Source organism: Danio rerio, chromosome 7, assembly GCF_049306965.1.
Source record: "Danio rerio strain Tuebingen ecotype United States chromosome 7, GRCz12tu, whole genome shotgun sequence".
Classification (NCBI taxonomy): Eukaryota; Metazoa; Chordata; class Actinopteri; order Cypriniformes; family Danionidae; genus Danio; species Danio rerio.
Window position 1 is genome coordinate 64094024 of NC_133182.1, and position 26549 is coordinate 64120572.

General features: G+C 35.0%; 2 protein-coding genes across 2 annotated transcripts in view; one reads left to right on the top strand and one right to left on the bottom strand.

The window, feature by feature from the left end:
• Positions 1-26549, bottom strand: part of LOC141375164 (uncharacterized) — a 340778-nt gene that overhangs the window by 221467 nt on the left and 92762 nt on the right. The window lies entirely within an intron of this gene.
• Positions 1901-26549, top strand: part of adam19a (ADAM metallopeptidase domain 19a) — a 227908-nt gene continuing 203259 nt past the window's right edge. Inside the window, exon 1 of the mRNA XM_005172361.6 lies at positions 1901-2067. Coding sequence (XP_005172418.1) covers positions 1944-2067 — 124 coding nt within the window. The 5' untranslated portion in view covers positions 1901-1943. The remainder of the gene's footprint in view (positions 2068-26549) is intronic.

Genomic DNA, 26549 nt, shown 5'->3' on the forward strand with positions numbered 1-26549 from the left:
CTAGTGTGTGAATGTGTGTGTGGATGTTTCCCAGAGATGGGTTGCGGCTGGAAGGGCATCCGCTGCGTAAAAACTTTCTGGATAAGTTGGTGGTTCATTCCGCTGTGGCGGCCCGGATTAATAAAGAGACTAAGCTGACAAGAAAATTAATGAATAATATAATATAGTTTTGAAACACATACTGTATTTTTTTTTCTTGTGTGTGTGAACACCACCATCCACAAATGTTCTGTTTTGTGCACTAATGTTTGAGAATTCTGGCCATTTGATCCAGCTCTGTGGTTTGTTTTGTACTCCCAAAGCTTACGTGGCAGAGCATATGGCTTTAAAAATATATATTACAGCATTGTATGTTTTTTTAGGCAGAAAAATGACAGGCAGCTGGCCCAAATTTGAACTCCCACAGTTTGTATTTCTGGTTGGCTCAAAACATTCTCTTTTTATGACTGGATATTCAAAAGAAGCAGAAGGCCTGTTTTGCACGTGCATGTGTTGTAAAACCTTTGTCTGATGGTGTAATAGTATTGTATTGTTTACAATCTGAATGGCATTACATTTTCTGATTACTAAATGTGATAAAGTCACATATTGCAGTATGCCTAGTTATAAGATCTATTTTTCCATTGTGAGTTTTTTTTTCTTCTCTATACTCAAAGACTCTCTACCAATGTAACCCCGCTGGTCCTACACCATCCAACCCACTCCGAGCTGGGATCGAACTGGCAACTTTTCTCGTGGGTAATTTTAGCTTCTACCAAGGAGGAGTGTGGTTTACCTGGAAAGGTCTTCACTAGCTGGCCTCTGCTACACTAGGACTGCATAAAAAACTGTAAACTGAGCATGAATCATGATTTTCATGGTTGAATTGAAACATTAGTAAAGAAGCCTATTTCTGCTGTATAAAAAATAAAGTATAGTTCATAATTCATAATTATGATAAAAGATTTAACCATACAGCCAGAGTTGAAAGAAAAACTTAAAAATAATGAGTTAGTAAGTCGTAATTATGACATAAAAATGGACATGCTGAGGTTGATGTTAACACTAACTCAAAATAAAGGAATAAAATTTTAAAAATGTCCCCTCTTTTTTTCTATAAAGCACATTTAGTTCAGAAATATGGCTGCTTATTCCATATTTAGTTACCATTTTGACTTTTAAACTAAGGCTTTTTTAAAGCACATTAAATAAAAAAAGTTATTGGTTTACACTAAAGAATTATTTTTGCTGCTTAAACAACTTATTTAAAATAAATTGAAACACTGTTACAAAGTTGTTTTGGGGACAACCTAATTGTTTAAGAAAAATACACTTTGTCATTTTTATAATAATTTAATAATTATAAAAACAATATTTTTATAATGTTTTAAATAATATAATTTATTACAATTATTTGTAAAAAGATTAAGTTAATAGATTTGATTTGGGACAGCATAAGGAAATTGTGTGGAACCTTGCATTGTTTTGCCATGTATATCATACTTTTGCCAAATTTATGAAAAATGTATAGTTTACTAATTGTATTTTTTTTATTCTGTGGAAATAGATTTCCATATGCTCTAGTAATATATATCTTGCCTCGCCAGGGAGACCCTCTATTTCAGACTAACAAACCAGTTTAGGCTGTTTTAAGCTGTTTTTTCTCCTCTCTCAGCAGGGGTCTGCTGAATACAGTGATCAATGAGTCATAAATTCACTATGCCCGGCAGGAAAGCCCTGGCAATGCGCGCGTGCTTTCAAGTGCCCAAGGCTTCTCGATTCGCATCCTTCGTGCTTATCTACTCTTTAGTAGGACAGTTTAACGAACATATGATGGTTCGCGCAAATCGAGAGGGCAGAGCTTAGCAGACTCAGTTCAGTTCCATCCATTTCTTATTTCCTCTCACGCTGGCGAGTGAACACAGTGCGAGGCGAGGCGGAGAACAGCACCGACCGCCACAGGGATGTATACCAAACACAGGCAGAAAAGCGGACACATTTCATCGACACGATATGTGCTTGTAATGTTATCTGTTTTTCTGTTCAATGGCTTACTGGAATATGTAGGCGGAAATCCTCGGGAAGAAGGTAAGACACCGCTTTCTTACTTGGAAAGTTGCTCTCTTTTATCAACCAGTTGCGCGCATCCGTGAAGAAGTTTTTTTCAAGGCAAAACGCATTTGAAGCGTTTAGAAAAGTGCAGATTTGTTGCACAGATATGTCGTTTGCTTAGATTAATGTGTAAAAAAATGCATTTAAGAAATAATTCATGAGTGATTTTCTTTCTTTCCATGATGATGTCCACTAATGCAAGACTATAACCTCTCTGTTTTTAACAATCCTAATGTACACTTAAGAACATGCCAGCAGTTGTAGAAAGACCCGAAATACAAGAGCAGAATGAAAATTTGACATGAACTGGAACCTTGCGAATTGTTCAAGCGAACGGTACTACTGAAATTGAGACATAAAAGTTGATCCTCCGAAACCGGTTCGTTTTCACAGCTGGATCCATTTTTAAGGCATGACTCGAATGATTTCATTGACTTTAGATTGGGTTAACGGCGCGTTCAGTCAAACAAGAAAATAGGCAATTATTGAACGGCTAGAAGCACGTATACCTATTCAAAAACGCATAGTAGCCTGCTAAATCTACAGCATGAAACAACTAGATTATTAAAGTTCGTCGAGACAAACTTTAGGCTGGCTTGAGAAAGCTTTAATTTTTAAGTTTTAAAAAGCAATTTTAAGTTAAAAGTAGCTTAAAGTTTTAAAGCAGTTTTAAGTTAAGTAGCTTAAAGTTTTAAAGCAGTTTTAAGTTTAAAGTAGTTTAAAGTCTTAAAGCAGTTTTAAGTTTAAAGTAGTTTAAAGTTTAGCATGATTCTAGCATGAATTAGCATGTTACTAGCATGATTCTAGCACAAAGTAGCATGAATTAGCATGTTACTAGCATAATATAGCATGATTCTAGCATGAATTAGCATGTTACTAGCATGATTCTAGCATGAACTAGCATGTTATTAGCATGATTCTAGCATAAATTAGCATGATTCTAGCATGAATTAGCACGTTTCTAACATGACTTAGCATGCTATAAGCATGATTTTCACATGGATTAGCATGCTACTAGCATGAATTAGCATGATTCTAGCATGAATTAGCATGTTACTAGCATGATTCTAGCATTAATTAGCATGATTCTAGCATGAATTAACATGTTGTTAGCATGATTCTAGCATGACTTAGCATGTTATTAGCATGATTCTAGCATGGATTAGCATGCTACTAGCATGATTCTAGCATGAATTAGCATGTTACTAGCATGACTCTAGCATTAATTAGCATGATTCTAGCATGAATTGGCATGTTGTTAGCATGATTCTAGCATAACTTAGCATTGTATTAGCATTTTTGTAGAATGGATTAGCATGCTACTAGCATGATTCTAGCATGAATTAGCATGTTACTAGCGTGATTCTAACATGATTCTAACATGAATTAGAATGATTCTAGCATGTATTAGCATGCTACTAGCATGATTCTAGTATGAACTAGCATGTTCTAGCATGATTCTAACATGAATTAGCATGTTACTAGCACGATTCTAGCATGAATTAGCATGATTCTAGCATGAATTAGCATGTTATTAGCATGATTCTAGCATGAATTAGCATGTTGTTAGCATGATTCTAGCATGACTTAGCATGCTATTAGCATGATTCTAGCATAAACTAGCATGTTACTAGCATAATTCTAGCATGAATTGGCATGATTCTAGCATGAATTAGCATGGTTATTAGCATGATTCTAGCATGAATTAGCATGATACTAGCATGGATTAGCATGCTACTAGCATGAATCTAGCATAAATTAGCATGAATTAGCAAGTTATTAGCATGATTCTAGCATGAATTAGAATGATTCTAGAATGACTTAGCATGTTACTAGCATGATTCCAGCATGAATTAGCATGTTACTAGCATGATTCTAGCATGAATTACCATGTTATAAGCATGATTCTAGCATGAATTAGCATGTTGTTAGCATGATTATAGCATTACTTAGCATGCTATTAGCATGATTCTAGCATGAATTAGCATGTTAGTAGCATAATTCTAGCATGAATTGGCATGATTCTAGCATGAATTAGCATGTTACTACCATGATTCTAGCATGAATTAGCATGATTCTAGCATGAATTGGCATGTTACTAGCATGAATTAGCATGATTCTAGCATGGATTAGCATGATTCTAGCATGTATTAGCATGCTACTAGCATGAATCTAGCATAAATTAGCATGAATTAGCAAGTTATTAGCATGATTCTAGCATAAATTAGCATGCTACTAGCATGAATTAGCATAATTCTAGCATGACTTAGCATGTTACTAGCATGATTCTAGCATGAATTAGCATGTTACTAGTATGATTCTAGCATGAATTAGCATGTTACTAGCATGATAGATAGATTAAAATAGTTTGAAGATAGATAGATAGATAGATAGATAGATAGATAGATAGATAGATAGATAGATAGATAGATAGATAGATAGATAGATAGATAAAAACAGTTTATAGATAGATAGATAGATAGATAGATAGATAGATAGATAGATAGATAGATAGATAGATAGATAGATAGATAAAAACAGTTTATAGATAGATAGATAGATAGATAGATAGATAGATAGATAGATAGATAGATAGATAGATAGATAGATAGATAGATAGATAAAAACAGTTTATAGATAGATAGATAGATAGATAGATAGATAGATAGATAGATAGATAGATAGATAGATAGATAGATAGAGTTGATAGATATACAGACAGACAGACAGACAGACAGACAGACAGACAGACAGACAGACAGACAGACAGACAGACAGATAGATAGATAGATAGATAGATAGATAGATAGATAGATAGATAGATTAAAACAGTTTATAAATAGATAGATAGATAGATAGATAGATAGATAGATAGATAGATAGATAGATAGATAGATAGATAGATAGATAGATAGATAGATAGATAGATAGATAGATTAAAACAGTTTATAAATAGATAGATAGATAGATAGATAGATAGATAGATAGATAGATAGATAGATAGATAGATAGATAGATAGATAGATAGATAGATAGATAGATAAAAGCAGTTTATAGATAGATAGATAGATAGATAGATAGATAGATAGATAGATAGATAGATAGATAGATAGATAGATAGATAGATAGATAGATAGATAGATAGATAGATAGATAGATAAAACAGTTTAGTTAGATGGATGGATGGATGGATGGATGGATGGATGGATGGATGGATGGATGGATGGATGGATAGATAGATAGATAAAAACAGTTTATAGATAGATAGATAGATAGATAGATAGATAGATAGATAGATAGATAGATAGATAGATAGATAGATAGATAGATAGATAGATAGATAGATAGATAGATAGATAGATAATGCTCACCCATAAGTATGACAGTCTGATGGAAAGCTATGAGGTCGCAAAGTTTGATCTAATGTTAAGCCAATGACAGTCTTTTGCAATGGAAGTCTATGGGACAGTTGTTGCTAGGGTGCAGTATCTGGTAGTTAGGGTGTGGCTAGAAAGTTATAAGCTCATCAGTAATTGGCAGTTTGGTAGTCTGAGTTAAATGAGCTCAGTCATTAGTCACTATGACAGTCTGATGCAGAGTTATGAGCTCACAAAGTTTGGTCCCATGTAAAGTCAATGACAGACTTTTGAATGGAAGTCTATGGGACAGTTTCTAGGGTCCAAAAGTGGTTGCTAGGGCGTGGCTAGAAGGTTTAAAGGTGATTAGTCATTGGCAGTTGGAGAGTCTGAGTTAAATGAGCTCAGTTAGAAGTCTGTGTGACAGTCTGACGCAGAGTTATGAGGTCACAAAGTTTGGTCCAATGTTAAGTCTATGGGATTTTTCCGACGGTCCCGGGACGTTTTTCGGAAAATCGAAAGTCGGATCAGTCGGAAAAGATATGGCATACCGAGTCAGAATAGTTTGGAGGTCTGGTGTGAGTTTGGTGGTCATAGCTCGAAAGCTCTAGGAGGAGATAGATTTTGAATTTTAGTCTCAGAAGAAGAAGAATAATATATAAAAAAAATAATAAGTTTAAATAGGATTTCAGTAGTCTGGCTTGTTTCTCAAGCCAGCCTAATAACAGCACAGCGCGCCGCCCATTGTAGTAAGAGATACCCGAACGAATGACTCTGTCCATTCTGCTGAGTCAAAAACAGCAGCTCGACCTATGTAGTCGGATTCCCAAGCGAGTGTAGATACAATATGAGCCGATTCTTTCGCGAATTATAAATATACAGTAGGCTACAGTACCGTACCGTACCGGTGCTGTCCAAGTCACCATATGGGCTATTCGCCTATGTTTTGGTACTTTTGAATTGTAGGATCCAAATTAAAAGTGAATTCATAACGAAATAGTATCAGACACTAAACAAGAAGAAGAAGAAGAAAAAAAAAACATTTAATTAATAGTATTGGTGAGTGAAAAACTGTTTATAATTTTAAAACACTAAAATAGTGTATTAAAACATACAGTAGGCTACAATTTTTAATAACTACAGTTTATATGACATACTTTATAGCCTCATTCTTGAACCAGCATTCTTAAAACATATCAGAACTTCTCAATGACATATATGAAAGAGCAGGGATGAACCATTTTTCATAAACAAATAAATAAAACAAATAGTTTTAGACAGAAATTTGTTTTTTAATTGGTTACTAACCTATAAAAGTGGATTCTTTCCACTTATCTATTACAACTTCAGAATAATTTAACTTTTAGCATAAATACATATTAAATACACATAAATGGGGACAAAAGTAACACATGGGTGGGTAAAATGTAACACAGCAATTCAAAAACATGCAGCTCAAGCAACATAGTCAGATTCTCAAGCGAGTGGACATTATATTTGGTTGGCGAATTCCAAATATACTGTACAGAACCGTACTGTACCGGTGCTGTCCAAATAATCCTATAGAACTATTTGCATGTTTTTGCTACTTTTGAAATTAATAATTACAAATAAAAGTGAATTCTTAAACAAAATAGAATCATACATTGCAAATAACTAAAACATAGTTGGTCATTAGGATTGAAGAGTCAAAAAATGTTAGGTGATTTTAAAACACTGAAATAGTGGATTTAAAACATACAGGCTGCAATTTATGACATACTTTATAGCATACTGTAGCTCTTGAGCCAGCATTATTAATAAATATATCAGAACTTCCGAATTACATATCTAGGAATGAGCATGGATAAACTATTTTTCATTCATTCATTCATTCATTCATTCATTCATTCATTCATTCATTCATTCATTCATTCATTCATTCATAAATAAATAAATAAATAAATAAATAAATAAATAAAGTGTTAGACAGAAATTAGATTTCTGTCTAAGAAAAATACACAACTTCACAACTTCAGAACAAAATTTCACTTTTAACCAGGGCCAGTCCTGTACATACCTAAGAAGAAGAATTTTGGGGCCCTACCTTACTTTAAATAGTGTAGTATTGCCATTGCAGGCCCACAATGATTTTATTTCTTATTAAATCAAGTCAATGAAAGCCTGATGCCTTCTACTTAAAAACTGTCTGAATGATTTGGACATTTTAAAACCACATTATTTTTGTGTACTACCAGCTTCAAAAATGGAGAATTAAACAATTTTTAATAAAGGGACCAGTGATTCCCATGCGTCCTTCTGTAGGTTTAAAACATATTCTATTAATTTAGCAAACAGATTGAAGATTTTATAAAAGCTTTTAATTTTTTTGACAAATTCCAAAAAACAGAAACCCTGCAATGAAACGACAGTCAACAATAATTAGCCAAAAGTGAAAATGCTTTAATAAAATATACATAACATAAAAGAAGCATAAGAAAAAGAGAAGCAACAAATACTGGGTGAACGTTAATACCCAAACACAAACTTCTTTACTATTCTATTCAGTCACCTTCCATGTTCCTTATATTTGAGATGCAGGGTCCAGAGCTAATATTAAACTATAATTATTTCAATTAGGAATTAATTATATATTATATATAGGATTTCAATTTTACACATCAGCGGGGACAAAAGTAACACAGCAATATTGTATAAATTAAATATACCTGACTATGACCTTGTTAATATGTTAACTGCAAACATATTTATTTATCTCTGTGAAAAAATATGAATATATTTTCATATGAAATTTTATTTTCATCAAATATTTCAAAATTAGCCCAACCTATTATCATTGACATTGTGCATTAATTTACAAAACATCCAAATGGAACTCATTTGTGAATCATTATTAGCAGTGGGATAAAACAGTAACAGTATTACTTTTGCCCTGACATAACTGGCAGACACAATGGAGCTACAGCTTGGAAAGCTAATTGTTAAAGTCAGAATTGTTAGTCCCTCTTTGATTTTTTTCTTTTTTAAATATTTTCCAAATGATATTTAAGCAAGGATATTTTCACAGTATGTCTGATAATATTTTTTGTTCTTCAGAAGAGAGTCTGATTTGTTTTATTTCAGCTACAATAAAAGCAGTTATTTATAAAAAAAAAAAAAAAAAAAACATTTTAAGGTCGAAATTTTTAGCCCCAGTTTTTTTTTCAACTCTATTTGTTGAAATAATTAAAGAAAAACTCCTTGATGGTGTTATCAAGATTTTGAGAAAAAAGAAAAATAATTAATGTGACACAGCAGCCAGAGGAAAAAATAATGTCAGATTCACTGTCGCGATTTCATAGACTCTAGCCTACATTAGAAACACCTCGCACAAGCAGTAATTCTTTTTTTGTGATTTGACACAAAGATGATATAATACATACATAAATGTTCATACGGTTTTATTTTTAAAATCAAAATATTCAAACCTTTTATGGATTTAATATTATGATGACTGTTAAACACGTCATAACAGTCTTCTGAAAAGGGTCCATTGGCAATATTAAACCTGACAATGCTTATGATGCTGCAAATCATTCATAATATTAAAAACCACAACATGATCAGGCCAGCATTAAAGAGCTAATTATATTACACCCTAGTTTCTCACTGAGCAAAGGATGAAAAAGACCATCAGAATCTTTTTTTTTTCCCATCAGAATATTTCATCACAAGGATTCCTTCCCTGTCATTTAAGAAACTCAAACAGGCTGTTAGTCTCGGGATATCAAGTTCAGTCCTGTTCCAACAGATGCGACACAAGCTCTCCACATGTTCTGCATGTTTGGAGAAGTTGCTACATCTCTTTGAGATTTGACCGGGGACTCTGGGACCTGCTCTGAGCTTTGGTCTCCATATTGCGTGACAGACCTTTAATGCATTTATAACAAGGCCAGCGATATTATCTACGACAAGCAAGACCTATTAGCTATAGCAAATATTCTGCTGAGCTGAGAATGTTATTGCGATGTTATTGCTTGCTTTTACATGTGGATTATACTGGTGCACAGTAGTAGTTTTTTGTTACTTTGACTTGGATTAGAAGAAAGTCTGGTGAGATAATAATATAAATAGGCATGTGGTGGTATAACATTCTGATGTTATGAAAACCTTGGATAAAAATATCACGGTTTCACGGTATTGTGATTACTGCTCTAAAATATATTCATTTTAAATGTCTGGGTAAAAAAAAGCTAAATATTTTCCCCCTTTGAACACTATATTTTTTCTTAATGTTTTTTAACATTTGAAATATTTTGCAGCAGTAAACATGTCAGGCTGAATAATTCAAATAAATCATTGACTTCTGCTTCCTGATTAGTTTCTAAAACACTGATTTCTTAAATCACCTAAAACAGCAACTTTTTAGATTTTTCTTTTGGAGATACTGTTGTCCTAAAAAATTGTACACATACCTTAGAAGCGGTTTTAAAACCTTGATTTTTCCAAACCGCCGTATACCTTGAAAACGATTATCGTCCCATGACTAAATATAAATATACACTAAGGATCAAAAGATTGGGACTAGTAAGATTTTAAGGTTTTTAAAAACAATGTCTTCTGCTTACCTAGGCTGATTTTTTTTTTTTATCACACATACAGTATTTATTTTTCTTCTTAGTATTATTGCTTTTATTCATTTTATTTTATGTTAAGCCAAGGATTTTTGGATATTGAGATGCATTTTTATTTTCAAATATGTAATATCTTTTGTAACTTTTGTGTCTTTTCACATTTTTTTTACCAATTGAATATGTGCTTGAATAAAAGTAGTTAAGCAACAATAATATTTTGAATGGTAATACTAGGGCTGGGCGATATTGCAAAAAAATATCACGATATCATGTTTCATATCATTCTATATAGATAATTACTGAACATTTTTTAAAAATAGATTAAGGAATGTTAGGATTTTAATTTACCAACATTACTAAGGCAAATAGGATTATTAGTCAAAAGCAACAAATATGTAAACAAAATATTTGATCTCTTCATAATAAAATAAACATAAGTGTTAAAGAGACACTTAACCTTGATAAGTAAAATGTTACAGAGTGTGTGCAATGGTGAAGGTAGATCAACATCTGTAAAGTGTTAATAGTAATGATACAATAAACCTCAAACTCTGTAAACAAAACTAAATATGATCATCAAATCTGAGCTTTTAAGTAAACCAACCAACTATTATTATTCAAATACATGCAGAACATTACAAAATTACAAACTGTGAAGTTGAATGACTCATTACTCACTATGCTAAAAAAAAATATTTCAGATGGGAAACTAGTGGCTGGGATACACAAGATAAGAACCCAAAAAGCCACTCTGGCAACATCCTTACATCCTTTTTTTCATTTACAATCTCCTCACTGCTTTACGGCACTCTTTTTCATGCAATGTTATTTGACATTCAGAAAAGTTCAGATGTTTTCAACTACTGTGGATGTGGCTGGAAAATGCACGCGGGTCACGTGTGCACCGCTTGTACAACATGTGTGCGTCACTCCCACATGGACGTCGGACAAGTCGCAGGCCTCCATTGAAAATTACAAACTTATTACACTTTAAGCTTATTGGCATTGCTTCCAAGGCGAGCACTCAGCAGCCACAGTTAATAAAACAACAACCTTCATACTGAACTTGTTTTTATCGTTATTGACAATGGAGTTCTGTCAATAAATATCGATACCGATTATATCGCCCAGCCCTATGTAATACTGTATATTTTTTTGAAAAACACTTCCGCACAACTGCTTTCAACATCGATGATTCATTCATTCATTCATTCATTTTTAACCGCTTTTACGGGGCCGGGTCGCAGGGGCAGAAGTCTTAGGAGAGAACCCCAGACTTCCCTCTCCCCATACACTTCCTCTAGCTCCTTCAGGGGGATTCCGCGGTGTTCACAGGCCAGCCGAGAGACATTGTCCCTCCAGCATATCCAAGGTCTTCCCTGAGGCCTCCTCCCGGTGGGACATGCCTGGAACACCTCTCTAGGTTGGCGTGCAGGAGGCATCTGAAAAATTCCAGAGCCACTTCAGCTGACTTCTCTCGATTTGAAGGAGCAGCGGCTTAACTCTGAGCTCTTCAGAGCTCCTGACCACATCTATAAGGGTGCGCCCTACCACCTTGCGGAGAAACTCATTTCAGCCATTTGTATCCAAAATCTTGTCCTTTCGGTAATGACCCAAAGCTCCTGACTATCAGCTTATTAAAATAATTCATTATATTTACCTCACAGAAAGAAGGTCGCTGGTTCGAGGCTCAACATTTCTGTGTGGAGTTTGCATGTCCTTGCATGTTGGCATGGGTCTTCTCCAGTTTTCCCCCAAAGACATGCAGTATTGGTAAATAAACTAAATTGAGTGTGAATGGGTATTTCCCAGTATTGGGTTGCGACTGAAATCCGCTGCGTAAAACATATGAAAATCAATTATGTAAATAATGTTTTTTTTTTTATAGTGTGTTTTTATTTTTTTATTTTAATAATGCAATAAATGCAGCCTTGGTGGGCAGCACACACATTTGAATGGTATTGTTAAGATTTTTTAAGTCTTAATTTTTTAAGCATTTCTTACAGGAAGAAGTGCTATTAACAAGCAGTTTGAGTCCCTTACTTAATTTCTTATGCAATAAGGAAAAGGTCCAAGAGATTTTTTTAAATGAGATTTAAAATGCGTTAAAATGGCATCAAAGCAAACATTATACCTCTTCTTAAATACAGAGAGGCTATAAAACCTAGCTGTGTATCTTAGGGAATTATTATCATAACTTTCTGAAAACCTTTCCTTTTCTCTCTTTCTATCTTCTCCTTTCATACAATGCAGGTTGTTAATTGATGCCATCTTTCATCTCAAAACCGATATCGATCGTGGTAAAGCTGGCCTTGGAGGGTTCTGAATTACTTTTACACTCGACATAAAGCTTTATTTCCCTGTGTTTTTTGTGCCGTTTTCTACCTTTTCCATTCCAAAACAAAATATGGGTTTCCTTGACAGTCATGTAAAGAGTGCCGGATATTTATTACTCACTTCAATACAACCTGTCACTCACATAATTGAACGCATGACAAAATAATCATACATTGCACATGAAACATAAATGCCTATAATTTCTTTTGGTACATCATAGTTGTGATAGAAAATAGCCAGCAAGTTCAATTACTTGCAATTACCTGGAATTCAGCAGAAGTTGTCTGACCTTGTTCAGAATGTACTTTGAAAGGGGTCTGTGCTTCAAGCAGTTCCCACTGAATTAATTGCAGAAGATTGTATAAAAAAAGAGATGTTGTCTTGTGAACACAGTAAATAATTTTAGTACTATTCAGAGGACTAATTGTGAGATTTCGACTGGAGATCAGCCTCTCTGTTCTCAGAATACTATGCAATTTGTTGCAGAATATGAAAGCTTAAAAATTGGAAATAAGTATGAATGCTGGAAGATAATAATGGTCAAAACTCAACAGTACAGAAATAAAGGAACTGTTCTCTTTGAGGAAAGCATGGGTTCATGGATTGTACACTTATTGGAAATATGCACATAATATCACAGGAGGTATAAATAAGGCAGCCTTTTTTTTTTTTTTTTTTGCAGAGGTCCTCTCCACAGCGATATGTGCTCTCCACAGCTGCATGGGTTAGTTATATCGCCATTATTCATTTATACGCCTTATGTTTATGCAGTGAGAGGGAAGATGGATGACTTTGGGTTTCATCAGTATGTCTAAAAAGCCTCTTGTTCCTGGAATGTTCCATTAGTCCCTGGACTACAGTTTTTCTATCAAGATAATGACGTTCATAAATTGGCTCACACAATAGATAATGGTTGTTTTTCCTTGTGAAAGCGACTTTTGTGGCATGGAATCTTATTATAACGCCATCTTCTTTTCTCAAGCAGTAGGCTGAGTATCTATCTTTTTTACTAACACTTGCATTTCATTTATTTTTTACACTGCATGATACCCATGCAAAAAAAAAAAAAAAAAAAAAAAATATATATATATATATATATATATATATATATATATACATATATATATATATATATATATATATATATATATATATATACATACAAAAATTCTTAATTGTATTGAACTTGTAGAGAGAAATTTAAATATTACAGATGTTTAAAAAAGAGTCATGCATAAAAAATACCATTTTATGTTTTGACTAAAATACTTAAAGGGATAGTTCATCCCAAAATATTTGTCAGCGTCCAAACACAGCCCTTACTAAGGTTGTAAATGATCTTCTTTTAGCTGGTGATTCAGGTTATCAGTGTATACTTATTATTTTAGATATTACTGCAAGCTTTTGATACTATTAGTCATTCACTATCATTGGAAAGATGGGCATACAGGAATTGCTGATAATGCACTTTGCTGGTTCTCTTTATATTTAAGTGACAGAAAACAGTTTGTGCCGATAAATAATAAACACTCTGATCCTTTTTCAGTCCTTTATGGTGTTCCTTAAAGGTCAGTATTGGGGCCACTTTTATTTATTAATTATATCTTACCTTTAGGTCATATGTTTCGTTCTTTTGGCATACATTTATATTTTTATGCAGACAATACCCGAGTTTATACAGTTGAGAAGTTTACATATGCTGTAAAAAAAAACAACCTTTTTTTTTAAATGTCTGATGGTAAAATCATCCTAAATGTTTACTATTTTAGGTCCGTTAGGATTAGCTAAACGTTTTACATTTGCTAAATGCCAAAATAATGAGAGTATTTTTTTTTTTTTTTGAGAATTTTTATTTATTTCTAGACAGTCAAAAGTTAACATACATTTCCTTGGTATTTTTTAGCTTTGCTTTTTAACTGTATAGCTTTGGTCAAATGTATTGGGTATCCTTCCACAAGCTTCTCACAATAGTTTGAAGGAATTTTGGCCCATTCCTCCTGACTGAGTCAGATTTGTTGGCTCGCACAAACTTTTTCAACTCTGCCCACACATTTTCTAGAGCAGGGGTCACCAAACTTGTTCCTGGAGGGCCTGTGTTCTACATATTTTAGCTCCAACCCTAATCAAACACATCTGAACAAGCTAATCAAGGCCTTACTAGGTATACTTGAAACATCCAGGCAGGTGTGTTAAAGCAAGTTGGAGCTAAACCCTGCAGGGACACCAGCCCTCCAGGACTGGGATTGGTGACCCCTGTTCTAGAGGATTGAGATCCGGGCTTTGTGGTGGCCACTCCAATACATTCACTTTGTTGTCCTTAAAGAACATTTTAACTAATTTAGCAGTGTACTTAGGGTCATGGTCTGTTTGGATGACCCATTTTTGACAAAGTTTTATTTTCCTGGCTGATATCTTGTGATGTTGTTAAGTATTTCTACATAATGTTCTTTCTTCATGATGCTATCTATGCTGTGAAGTGGACCAGTCCCTCCTGCAGCAAAACAGCCCCACAACTTGAGGCTGCCACCCTCATACTTCACAGTTGGGATGGTGTTCCTAGGCTTGTAAGCGTTCCCCTTTGTCCTCCAAATGCATCACTGGTCATTATGGCCAAACAATTCAATTTTAGTTCCATCAGACCACAGGCCATGTCTTCAAAAATTATTCTTTTCCCAGTGTAATTTAGCAAATTGGGCGAGGCAGTGGCAAAGTAGGTAGTGCTGTCGCCTCACAGCAAGAAGGTCGCTGGGTCGCTGGTTCGAACCTTCTGCTTAGTTGGCGTTTCTGTGTGGAGTTTGCATGTTCTCCCTGCCTTCGCGTGGGTTTCCTCAGGGTGCTCTGGTTTCCCCCACAGTCTAAAGACATGCTAATCTACAGTTGTACCTCCAATTAACTCAAATGTTGTCAAATAGCCATCAGAAACTTTCAAAACCTTGACACCATCATCTGAGCTTTTTCAGAGGCATAATAATCTTATTGTATGTAAACTTGATTTACAAAAAAAGTAATAGCAATTTCTCAAAAAATATCTCTCATTATTCTGCTATTAAGCATAACAGAAACGAACAACAAAAATGTGATAAAAGTTTAGTCACATTAACATCTGACTTTTTTTAAAGGTTATGTGCCTTTTTATACAGTATAATACAGTGTATGTAAACTTCTGGTTTCAACTGTATCTCCACAAAACATCTCATCGCCCTTTTGACCTTACCAAATGTCTACATGAGATTAATATATGGATAACTAATAATTTCTTAAAGTTGAATGGCAGGAAAACTGAAGCGCTTCTGTTTGGCTCTAAGTCTGTTTTATCCAAAGCTCAATCCTTTACCCTGTTTATTGATAACTCCCCAGTCAATTTCTTAACCCACGTGGAAAAGTCTTGAGGTTATACTGGATGGCATGCTCTCATTTGGTCCTCATATTAGCAACATCTCATGTTCGGCCTTTTTTCATTTGCGTAACATTGCAAAACTTTGGTCTTTACTATCTCAACAAAGTACTGAAGTGCTTGTTTATGCTTTGGTTATATCACGGATTGATTACTGTAACTCTCTCCCATCTGGCATCCCTGATAAGCAACTTCATAGACTACAGCTAATTCAGAATTTAGCGGCTAGGATAGTTAAATGTCACATAGCTCCAATTCTCTTTCACCTGCACTGGCTTTCTGTTCACTATCATACAAAATAACAATACTATACAAAATCCTTCTCTCAACATACAAAGCTCTTCAGAACCTGGCCCTTCACTATCTTTCTGATGTTCTTCATTTTTACACTCTTTTTCGCTCACTGAGATCATCTTCTGCTGAACTGTTATCTGTCCCACACTTAAAGATAAAGTCATTTGGTGGCAGGGCTTTTAGCTGTACAGAACCAAAGTTATGGAATTCCCTGCCTTTGCACATTCACCAGATGGACTCTATTTCCAGTTTTAAATCCCAGATAAAATCGTTTTTGTTTAGGATAGCTTTTAATGATTTGCTGGTTTAATATTATGCTTATTGTTATTTTTGCTGCTTGTATTTTAATTATGTGCTTGTTATCTGCTGTAAGGTGTCCTTGAGTGCTTTGAAAGGCACCTAAAAATTTGAGGTAATATTATTATTTACTCACCCTTTACTTTTTTTTCTAAATTTTACGAGCTTATTTCTTATGTTAAACATACTAGGCTGCCGTTTTTATTAGCTATGTTTTTAAATAATTTAGAAAAATTTTTATTAGCTATGTTTTTAAATAATTTAGAAAAAATTATAATATTAGCAGAAAATTATAATATTAAAATCAAAAATTATAATATTAAATATATATTTTTTCAGATCTAATTCTAATTCAGATAAAAATTTGTGTCAAAGTGCAAGAATAACAGGCCCTATCAAGCTGGCACGTTGCTATTTTAAGGAAGTATAATAGACCCAGGAAACCCACGCCAACACAGAGAACATGCAGACTCCGCTCAGAAATGTTAACTGGCCCAGCTTGAACTTATACCAGCGACCGTCTTGCTGAGATGACAGTGCTAACCACTTTTATGAACAGCAAATGCATAATGTCAAAAATGTAATTTATCACACATGTCTGCAGTATGTACTGTATGCATACTGTTATCGCAATGAGGATAATTTTGCAAAATATTCTGCAGTTCTAAAACACACACAAATACACACACAAACATGTTTTGAAGACAGCTGGAAACCTGTAACCATTGACTGCCATATTATTTGTTTTCCTACTATTGTAGGAAATTTCCAGCTCTTTTTGAAATATCTTTGTTTGTCTTTAACAGAATAAAGAAACTCATAAAGGTTGGAAACAGGTTGGAGTGAGTAAATAGTGCATAAATTTTATTATGTCTGTAATGTAATTGATATAGAATATCAGGATTAATCAAGTGCATAATATACATAAATATACATATAAATCATTACATTTCAATATATTTACAGTTCCAATATACATCACTTAAAATAGTCTCTCGGTTAACCATAAATATTTTGTTAATTGCTTAAAAATAATAAGCCATATTTTTCTGTAAGCTGTAATCAAAATTCAGGGATGCAGTGCTGTCTCTGAAGTGGCTTTCTGCATGTGGGTGTTTTGTACAGAATCAAGTTATTTTTTTGTATGTTATCACACTTGAATGTTTAAAAAGCACTTGTTCACTGGTTCACTCTCTCTTGCTTCACAGAGGTTGTAAGCAAAACCGAGAAATGTGATGCTATACTGTAATGGTGGTACTGTACATGAAATAAGATGATAATTGCACTAAAACAAGTAAATTAAATATAAATTGCAGAAATAAATATATTAGAGATATGGAGTCCTTCTTAAAGGGACAGTTCACTTAAAACTCACTGTCATCATTTACTCATCAGTTTCAAACCAGTTTGACTTTCTTTCTTCTGCTAAACACAAAATAATATATTTTGAAGAAAGATGGAAACCATATCCACCAAATATTAACATCTAATTATGTAACAGCTTGACATTGTGAGGATGCTAACACTAAGGGGTCTATCAGGCATTGGATTTTGGCTGCCATAACTGATAAATAAATGTCAGTATTTGACATAAATATGACGTTGTTATAAGACGTTGGCTTGACGTTAGATTTTAATTACTTTCCAACACAACCTAAAATCAACCAAATATCAACGTCCACTCATGTAACTGCTTGACATTATGTGGACATTAGCACTGCACTATGATGTCTATTAGACAATGGATTTTGGTTGCCATACCTGAGGAATAAATGTCAGTATTTGACATCAATATGACGTTGGTTTAAGATGTTGACTCAATGTTGGATTTTGATCACTTTCCAAAACAAACTAAAATCAACCAAAAATCAACATCTAATGATGTTACAGCTTGACGTTGTGCACTATGATGTCTATCAGACGTTGGATTTTGGTTGCCATACCTGATGAACAAATGTCAGTGTTTGACGCCAATATGACGCTAGTTTAGATGTTGGCTCGACGTTGGATTTTGGTTACTTTCCAACACAACCTAAAATCAACCAGAGATCAACGTCATTGCATGTCGTTTTTGGACGTCAAGATAAGATTGTCCTTAGATGCTGGTGACTTAAATCTAACCTAATATTAACGTCTTATGGTGTTGCTTTTCTGCTTGGAATATTACATTTTTTTGCACTTAATATATCATTTAAGCTACATTTTCATTTGATGCAAAATATCATGCAAATCAGGATTACAGTAAACTCATACTGGAAGATTATTTTTTAAAATAAGCTCTCATTTAAAACAAACAAACAAAAAAATACTAAAGTGAACTTCTCTTCACAATGATGTACATGTTGAAAGCATTTGGAACAATAGTCCTGCTGAGGGTTACCACTTTTGATACAAAAAAAAGGAACGCATACTGCAGCGTGGGCCATATCACTTGGGGGCCTAGACCACAGTGATCACAGGCTCTGTGCATGCCAGTGGTGGTAAAACCCAACTTAAAATATGTTTTCAGGAAAGTATGAACACTTGGACATTAAAATAAACTGACTTTTATTGAAATCCGTGTAAACAGATGCATTCAGTCTTTCTCTTTTATAACTCTGCAGTACTGCCATAGCTAATGTTATGTTTAATAGTGTGGTGCACTTGCGTTAACCCAGCGGCGAGGAGAAAATACAAATAAACCTAATTTTAAAGGGTGGAACTGATAACAGATTTTGGCTAAAATATTTATCATTATTTGCAGTAACAACAATCCAAACATGGAAACAGCACATAATATTAGATTGGAATATGATCCATTGTATTTACAGAATTTTTACAAATGACAATTTGTGACCAAGTGTGTGAAAACCAGGCCAAATCTAATTCTGAGATAAAGTTTGATCATAGCCATTCATTTCCCTGCGATTTCAGTTGTTGACATTGTTTTACTTAATTAATATTAAATACATATATTATTATTATTTTCACAGACTGTTTTTTACTTCATATAGAAAACAGTAAATTACAAAAAAAAAAAAAAAAAAAATACCCCAGCTAGATTTTTTTACAGACTGGGTTACATTTTTAACATTATTAAGCAATTAACCTAAATATTGTTAATAATGATTACACTGTTATTGCCATGTCATTGAGAGACTTATGAAGAGCGATTTTTGCAAGCTCTGTCATTGCATGAATGCTGCTCTCCAGAGGCATGTTGTCTCACAGACCACCATGAGCCATAGAGAACGTTCTCCGACAAATCGTGCAGTTGGCTTAATAATAATTTCTAACACTATGCAGCCAGGTATCTGTTTCCTCCCACTCTCTGCAGTATTTTTTCAGTCGCTTGCGTTTAAACTCTAAAACTTTAAGATGTGGAGGGTAACCGGAAGCATCTGTCCTTGCTGTCCAAGACTTGACAGATTCTGCTTAAAAGACCCGCCCTCCTCACTGGACAGTTAAAAAGAACTGTTAAACTAACGATGACATCAAGTATTACCCAATCAAAAGTAGGAAATGAGGCATCTTCATAAAATGCATGTGGTATGATTTACATAAAAAATACACATTTAAAAAAATTATAAAAATACGGGACAAAACCCGTCCCGTATTGATTCAAAATGTGACACACAATTTCATTCTCAAATACGGGATGATTTCGTATTTTAAAGGACGGGTGGCAACCCTAGTCCTGCTTTATGCGTCCATTAACTAGTACAAACTTTTCTTTGATAAAGACTTTATGTACTTCCAACTTGGAACAGTTGGAAATGTGAGGGGTATGTAGTGCACTCCTACACAAGCAACGCGCGTGGCATTTGAGCAAAAATATATTGAAGGCTGTATGAGTCAGATTGCATTATAAATTGACATTCTTAGGTGCTATATAATGAGTGAGAGAGAAAGAGTGTGTGTGAGAGAGAGAGCGATAAGAAGAAAGACAAAGACACAAAGGTAATCAGAGAGAGAATCAGAGAGACAAAAAGCTAGTTGGAAGGTAAAGGAGGAGTTTGCCTCTTGTTTAGAGCTGTCACTGAAGATGGCCGGTCCCTGCAGCGCTTTGTGATTGCATTTGGTTTAAAACGGCACCCTGGAAACACTGATAGAAACAGTTTCATTCAAAGCGCTCTATCTCTCTCTCTTTCTGTCTCCAGTCTCTCTCACACACGCACCAGGCACAATTCAGAGAAGAGATCCCCCACACAGAAGCAACATTCAATCTTGTGCCAGCTTATCTCACACACACACAAACACACATAATCGTGGTCCGTCAGCTGCACCGCGCCGCATCTTTTAGAGTGTTTTGGACCTATTAAATTGCAGATGCTTCCTGTCAATCTGATATTGACATGTTTTTGTTTAGTCCTCATCTCTCCATATTTATAAATCGGTCAGTCAGACAGATGATGGCTGTGCTGTTTGTGGAAGTCCTCGCAGTCACACAAACTCTGTAATAGATTATGTTGTCCAGTTTATCTTAAAAAGGTAAAAAAAAGGTTTTATTACAGTATTTAATTTTTTTTATATAATTTAATTAAATACATTTTTGGTTCCATAGTTAGATTGAAGAAACTTAACATAACTTATGTATTTATTTATGTAATGAATTTGCAATATAAATAATGAACTTATGCCAATTAACTCACAAGTATAACTGGTCAACATAGGTCTTAAACAAAAGAATTGCCAAGTAGAATGTTCTTCTTACATTAAGAGAGGAGGTGACACTTTATAATAAGGTTTTATTAGTTAACATGAACAACGAATGAACAATTCTCAATCATTGTTAATTTCATCATTTACCAATGCATGATTAAAACCCAACTTTGCCTTAACATTAGTTAATGCACTCTGAATGAACATGGACAAACAATAAACAACTAACTTTAAGTGGATAAGGAATTAATATTGTGTATGACTCCTATGAGCCTGGAGGAGTGCATCCATACATCTCTGCAATGAATCAAATCATTTATTAATAAAGTCATCTGGAATGGCAAAGAAAGCGTTCTTGCAGGACTCCCAGAGTTCATCAAGAGTCTTTGGGTTCATCTTTAATGCCTCCTTCATCTTACCCCAGACATGCTCAATAATGTTCATGTCTGGTGACTGGGCTGGCCAATCCTGAAGCACCTTAACCTTCTTTGCTTTTAGAAACTTTGATGTGGAGGCTGAAGTATGAGAAGGAGCGCTATCCTGCTATAGAATTTGCCCTCTCGTGGTTTGTAATGTAATGGACAGCACAAATGTCTTGATGCCTCAGGCTGTTGATGTAGCCGTCCACCCTCACACGCCCCCATACTGAATGCAACCCCAGACCATCATTTTTCTTTCACCAAACTTGACTGATTTCTGTCAGAATCTTGGCTCCATGCAGGCACCAGTTGGTCTTCTGCAGTATTTGTGAAGACCGGGATGCAGTTTAACAGATGATCTGTCCTCTGACACTTTTTCCAAATGATCAACTAGAAGTCAAGTTAGTATTTGTTGACCTTACAACTGGGATCAGTGACAAGACGTTTGTCAGGTAGTATACTGTAATAAATTGTTTGGTAATACATTAAGTAGCATTAACTAAATGAACCTCATTGCAAATTTTGTTTGTTCAGTTGTTTGTTTGTTCATTCATTCGTACATTTATTAATTTGTTCATTTTTTTTTTTTTTCGTTTGCAGGAATGCTAATAGCCTGCAAATTACTTATTTATTGAATAGGCTGTAATCGTAATGTAGCAAAGTTTAATATTAAACCAATTTCGAGAGGAACACATGCACATGATTGACCCAGCTGGCCCACATTAACTAATCATGATCCTCCAATCAAAGGATCCAAAGTAACTATATATATGTATATATATATATATATATATATATATATATATATATATATATATATATATATATATATATATATATATATATATATATATATATTTATCCAGAACAGGCTGCACAGTGGCCCAGTGATTAGCACTGTTGCTCCACAGCAAGAATACCAATGGCGCCGGGCCATCTGGCATTTTTGTGCTGAGTTTGCATGTTCTCCCTGTGTCCATGTGGGATTCCCCCTAGTTCCTCGGTTTTCTCCCACTGTCCAAATATGCTCTATATTACAGCCTAAATAAGCCTAAATCTTTTGCTAAATGTCTTACTCTCAGGAAGTTCACCTTAGCCTCATCAGCGGGGGAGTTTTGAGACTGACCTGAGCTCTATCTGCAAAAGAAAGGGAGCCCAGGGCCCGAGGATCACTTGAGCTCAGGGCTCTCTCCCAGGACAGCAAACCAAACAAGCTTTGTTTAAATCATGAGCTAAGTGTAAATTCTTAATTATATTATACTTCAGTGCAAACCATTGTTTTTAGCTAATATAATGCAAAAAAATTGTGTTACATTTTTCTAATTAGCTATTTAGTTTTTCATTCATTCATTCATTCATTTTCTTTTAGGCTTAGTCCCTTTATTAATCTGGGGTCACCACAGCGGAATGAACCGCCAACTTAACCAGCATATGTTTTACGTAGCAGATGTCCTTCCAGCTGCAACCCATTACTGAGAAACACCCAAACACTTCCATTCACACTCATACTTTACAGACAATTTAGCCTACCAAAATCACCTGTACCCTATGTCTTTGCACCCGGAGGAACATGGGTAGAACATGGGTAGAACAATGCCAGCTGACCCAGGCGAGACTCGAGCCAGCGACCTTCTTGCTGTGAGGTAATCGTGCTACCCATTGCGTGCGGCCCATATTTAGTTTTTCTTTTGCTGCTATAATTGCATTAGATCTGCATTATAGGTGCACCATATTGGCCATTGGGCACTCTTTTACAATCGCTAATTTTAAATACCCTTTTCATCTGTGTCTCTCTTTCTATCTCTCTTATGCATCAGTGACAGGAAATCATAACCATCTCATCTGTTTTTTTCCCTCTGCTCTATTTGTATTCTGTCCTCACTGAGTGATCGATACATAATCCTAACAGCAATGTTGCTTTATAGATCTTACGTGCTTGCTTACATCTGTGCTGGATATGTGGATACATTAGGCCTCTTTTAGGCCTAATGTGCTGGATGTCTGAATACATCTGGATACTTTAGGAGGACACAAAAAATGGTGACCTGCTTTTGTAACATCTGGTGCAATATTTCAGTTGTTGTGACATTTCAAAATCTGACATCTGCTCAAATCTGTCATTTGCACTCAACCTATCCCATCCTCAGGGCCGACCTCAGTATTGCTCATCACAGTAATGAGGCGTGAGAATCAGGAAATTGAAGATTTTACACACATGCCTGTGTAAAGGTGGTGAAATATGAGGAAATCACAATCTTTTAATATTCCTTCCTTTTTATGCTCTACATGCAGCACATGCTCATTGGAAACCCTTGCTTTCCCATGTGCAGTTCCTTGCACAAGACCAATTATTCTTTCATTCATTTATTTACTCATTCATTCATTTCCTTTCGGTTTAGTCACCACAGCGGAATGAACCACCAACTATTCTGGCAAATGTTTTACACAAAGGATGCCCTTCCAGCCTCAACCCAGTGAAACCCTGCCAGTCTTATGCCACCCAATCTGCTCCGAGCTGATATCGAACCGGCGACCTTCCACATGGAAGTCGGGTTCTCTACCAAGGAGGTTAAAGGTCATGGCCTCTAGTGTCTGTCACTAGAGCACTATTAGAGGTCAGAGGAGCAAAATTTACCTGCACAACACTTTCTAGCTGGCCTCTGTTACATTCACTCACCTAAACCTCACTCCTATCTGGGTCACGACAAAAATATACCCCCGCTGGTCCTACGCCACCCAACCTGTTCCAAACTGAAATCGAACTGGCGACCTTCCGCATGGGAGTTGCTTACTCTAAACAAGGAGGCTAAAGACCATGACCTCTAGCGTCTGTCACTAGAGCACCTTTAGAGGTCGGAGGAACGAGGTTTACCTGCATAGCACTTTCTAGCTGGCCTCCGTTACACCAGTACTGGGAATCACCCATTCACACACATACACTACAACCAATTTAGTTTATTCAGCTCACCTATAGCACATGTCTTTGGACTGTGGGGGAAACAGAACACCTGGAGGAAGCCCATGCAAATACATGGAGACAAAACCAATTAAATACCACAAAACCACTTATAATGTCTATGATTTGTAATAGCATATGTTTGCCTCAGCTGTTAATCTCCATATGCAAAACCTTTCTGCTGTGATTGGTTTAGCTCTGTACAGTAGCTCACTATGTATGGTGTTGTTCTTGTGATGGTGCAGAGCACTTGGGTTTGAGAAGCATGGTTCCATAAAACAGGTATAAGCAATGTAAAATCAACATAAAGCTATTTTGCCACAATGCACTTTTCTCACAAGTTTGCTTTTGAAAACTACATTGACAAAAAGGATGTGCAAATGACATGTATGACAAAACACAGGCAAAGTAATGTACAGTGGTTCTTTGTTAATCACGGGGAGTTACGTTCTAAAACCTGCATTAGCCCATTTTTATAGATTTTTTTAAGGCTGTAAAACCCCTCACTACACTCTTTATACACTTTTCTCAGACAGGCATTGCATTTTCACACTTTTTATTGTTTAAACACTCTCAAAGTTTAAACTTAGAAACGTAGAAAAATGAAAACAGTATTATAGAATGAAACCAGCTGCAGTCACTGCTTCACAAAGCTAAAGCAGACTCCATCCTTACGATGGTCGTTGTTGACTGTTTCAACCCTTTTAGCATCCTTGTTGAAACGCTCTCGTCTTAATGTTATTTTCTTCTTTCTTTATCTAAGGAGCATGTAGATTAATTTATTCTGTAATGGTACCCTACAGCCTCAGGGTGAACCACGTTAAGGCAACAGGTGAACCACGTTAAGGCAGATTTGTACTTTCGTCCAGCACCGTGTCACGGACCTCCGGTAACTCGCACACTTCACGAAACGGAAGAGGCTTTTATACTTGATGTTCACCGTTGTGATATTATTTAAAATAACAGGGGGCAGTCAAAAGAAACCCATTGTAAAGTCAGAAGGATAAAGAGTTAGAAAGTTTCTGGAACTATGCCATATCATTATTATCATTCAAGATTTTTAAACTAATTTTGTCTATTATTTATTTCAATGATTATAATGATTTTTATAATCCGTCAAAAAAAATAAAAAAATCTAACTTTGATGCATCACTTGGTTTTATCTCAGTTCTACCCTTTTAAATTTAAATATCAATGACAACAGAACATGGGTTGCTCCACAAATATATTTTAATTATGGCAAAAATAAAAGCAAAAATATACTTTTTTAATATATATTTACTAAAACATACTGACTTTTTTTATAAACAGATTTAACCCACTCCACAATTTACACATTACTGTCTGGCTAGTTTGTGTCCTCAGCTTATATTCCAAGACAATAATGGTCCAACATTCATGACTATTATCACAAATAAAGAGTAGAAAGATAGAATCGTATATTGTAAAATGATATTCTTTTCCAGTTATCAAAAAAAAATTTTTTGTTTGTTTTGTTAATTCATTTTAGTTTTGCAGCTATTCAGCTTTTTTAAATTCAAAATGCTAATATATACATCAGTGTAAAACCTATAAATAGTTGAAAAACATATTCTTTAGTTGTGTATTAAAACCACCTGAGTCTCCACTTTTGGCATGGCCTCTTTGGTTTTAACAAACGTATCCCTCCAGTTTTTCTAAACTTTTTAACAAAAACTTTCCTCCTTTCACACTGCTGTTGCAATTTACAACCAATAATTATTGGTTATCCCGATGATCACACATGGACGGATCATAAACTGTGTACCAGTTTAAGACAAAATCTATTCAAAGTGATTCATATTCAACTCAAATCAAATGCACGGACTGTTCGTCCGTGAGGCTCAAAAAATTGTATGCACTCCTCTAGCCAAAATCATGTTGCACGCACCCAAAGCAAATCTCTGCAAACTCCATGATGATGTCACATTCGCCGTGCACGCTTAAACAAACTAGTGGATGAGTCAAGTATAAATCAGACGTTAGTAGATTAGTTATTGGAAGCTGCTAGGAAACAGAACCAGAGCTAAATATTTTCTGTTTTGCAAAAATGTAGCCTAAGGAATGCCTTTCCAGTTAAGCTTGGCTACATACAGTAAGTTGAGCAAAACCCTATATTAATATTTGAATAAA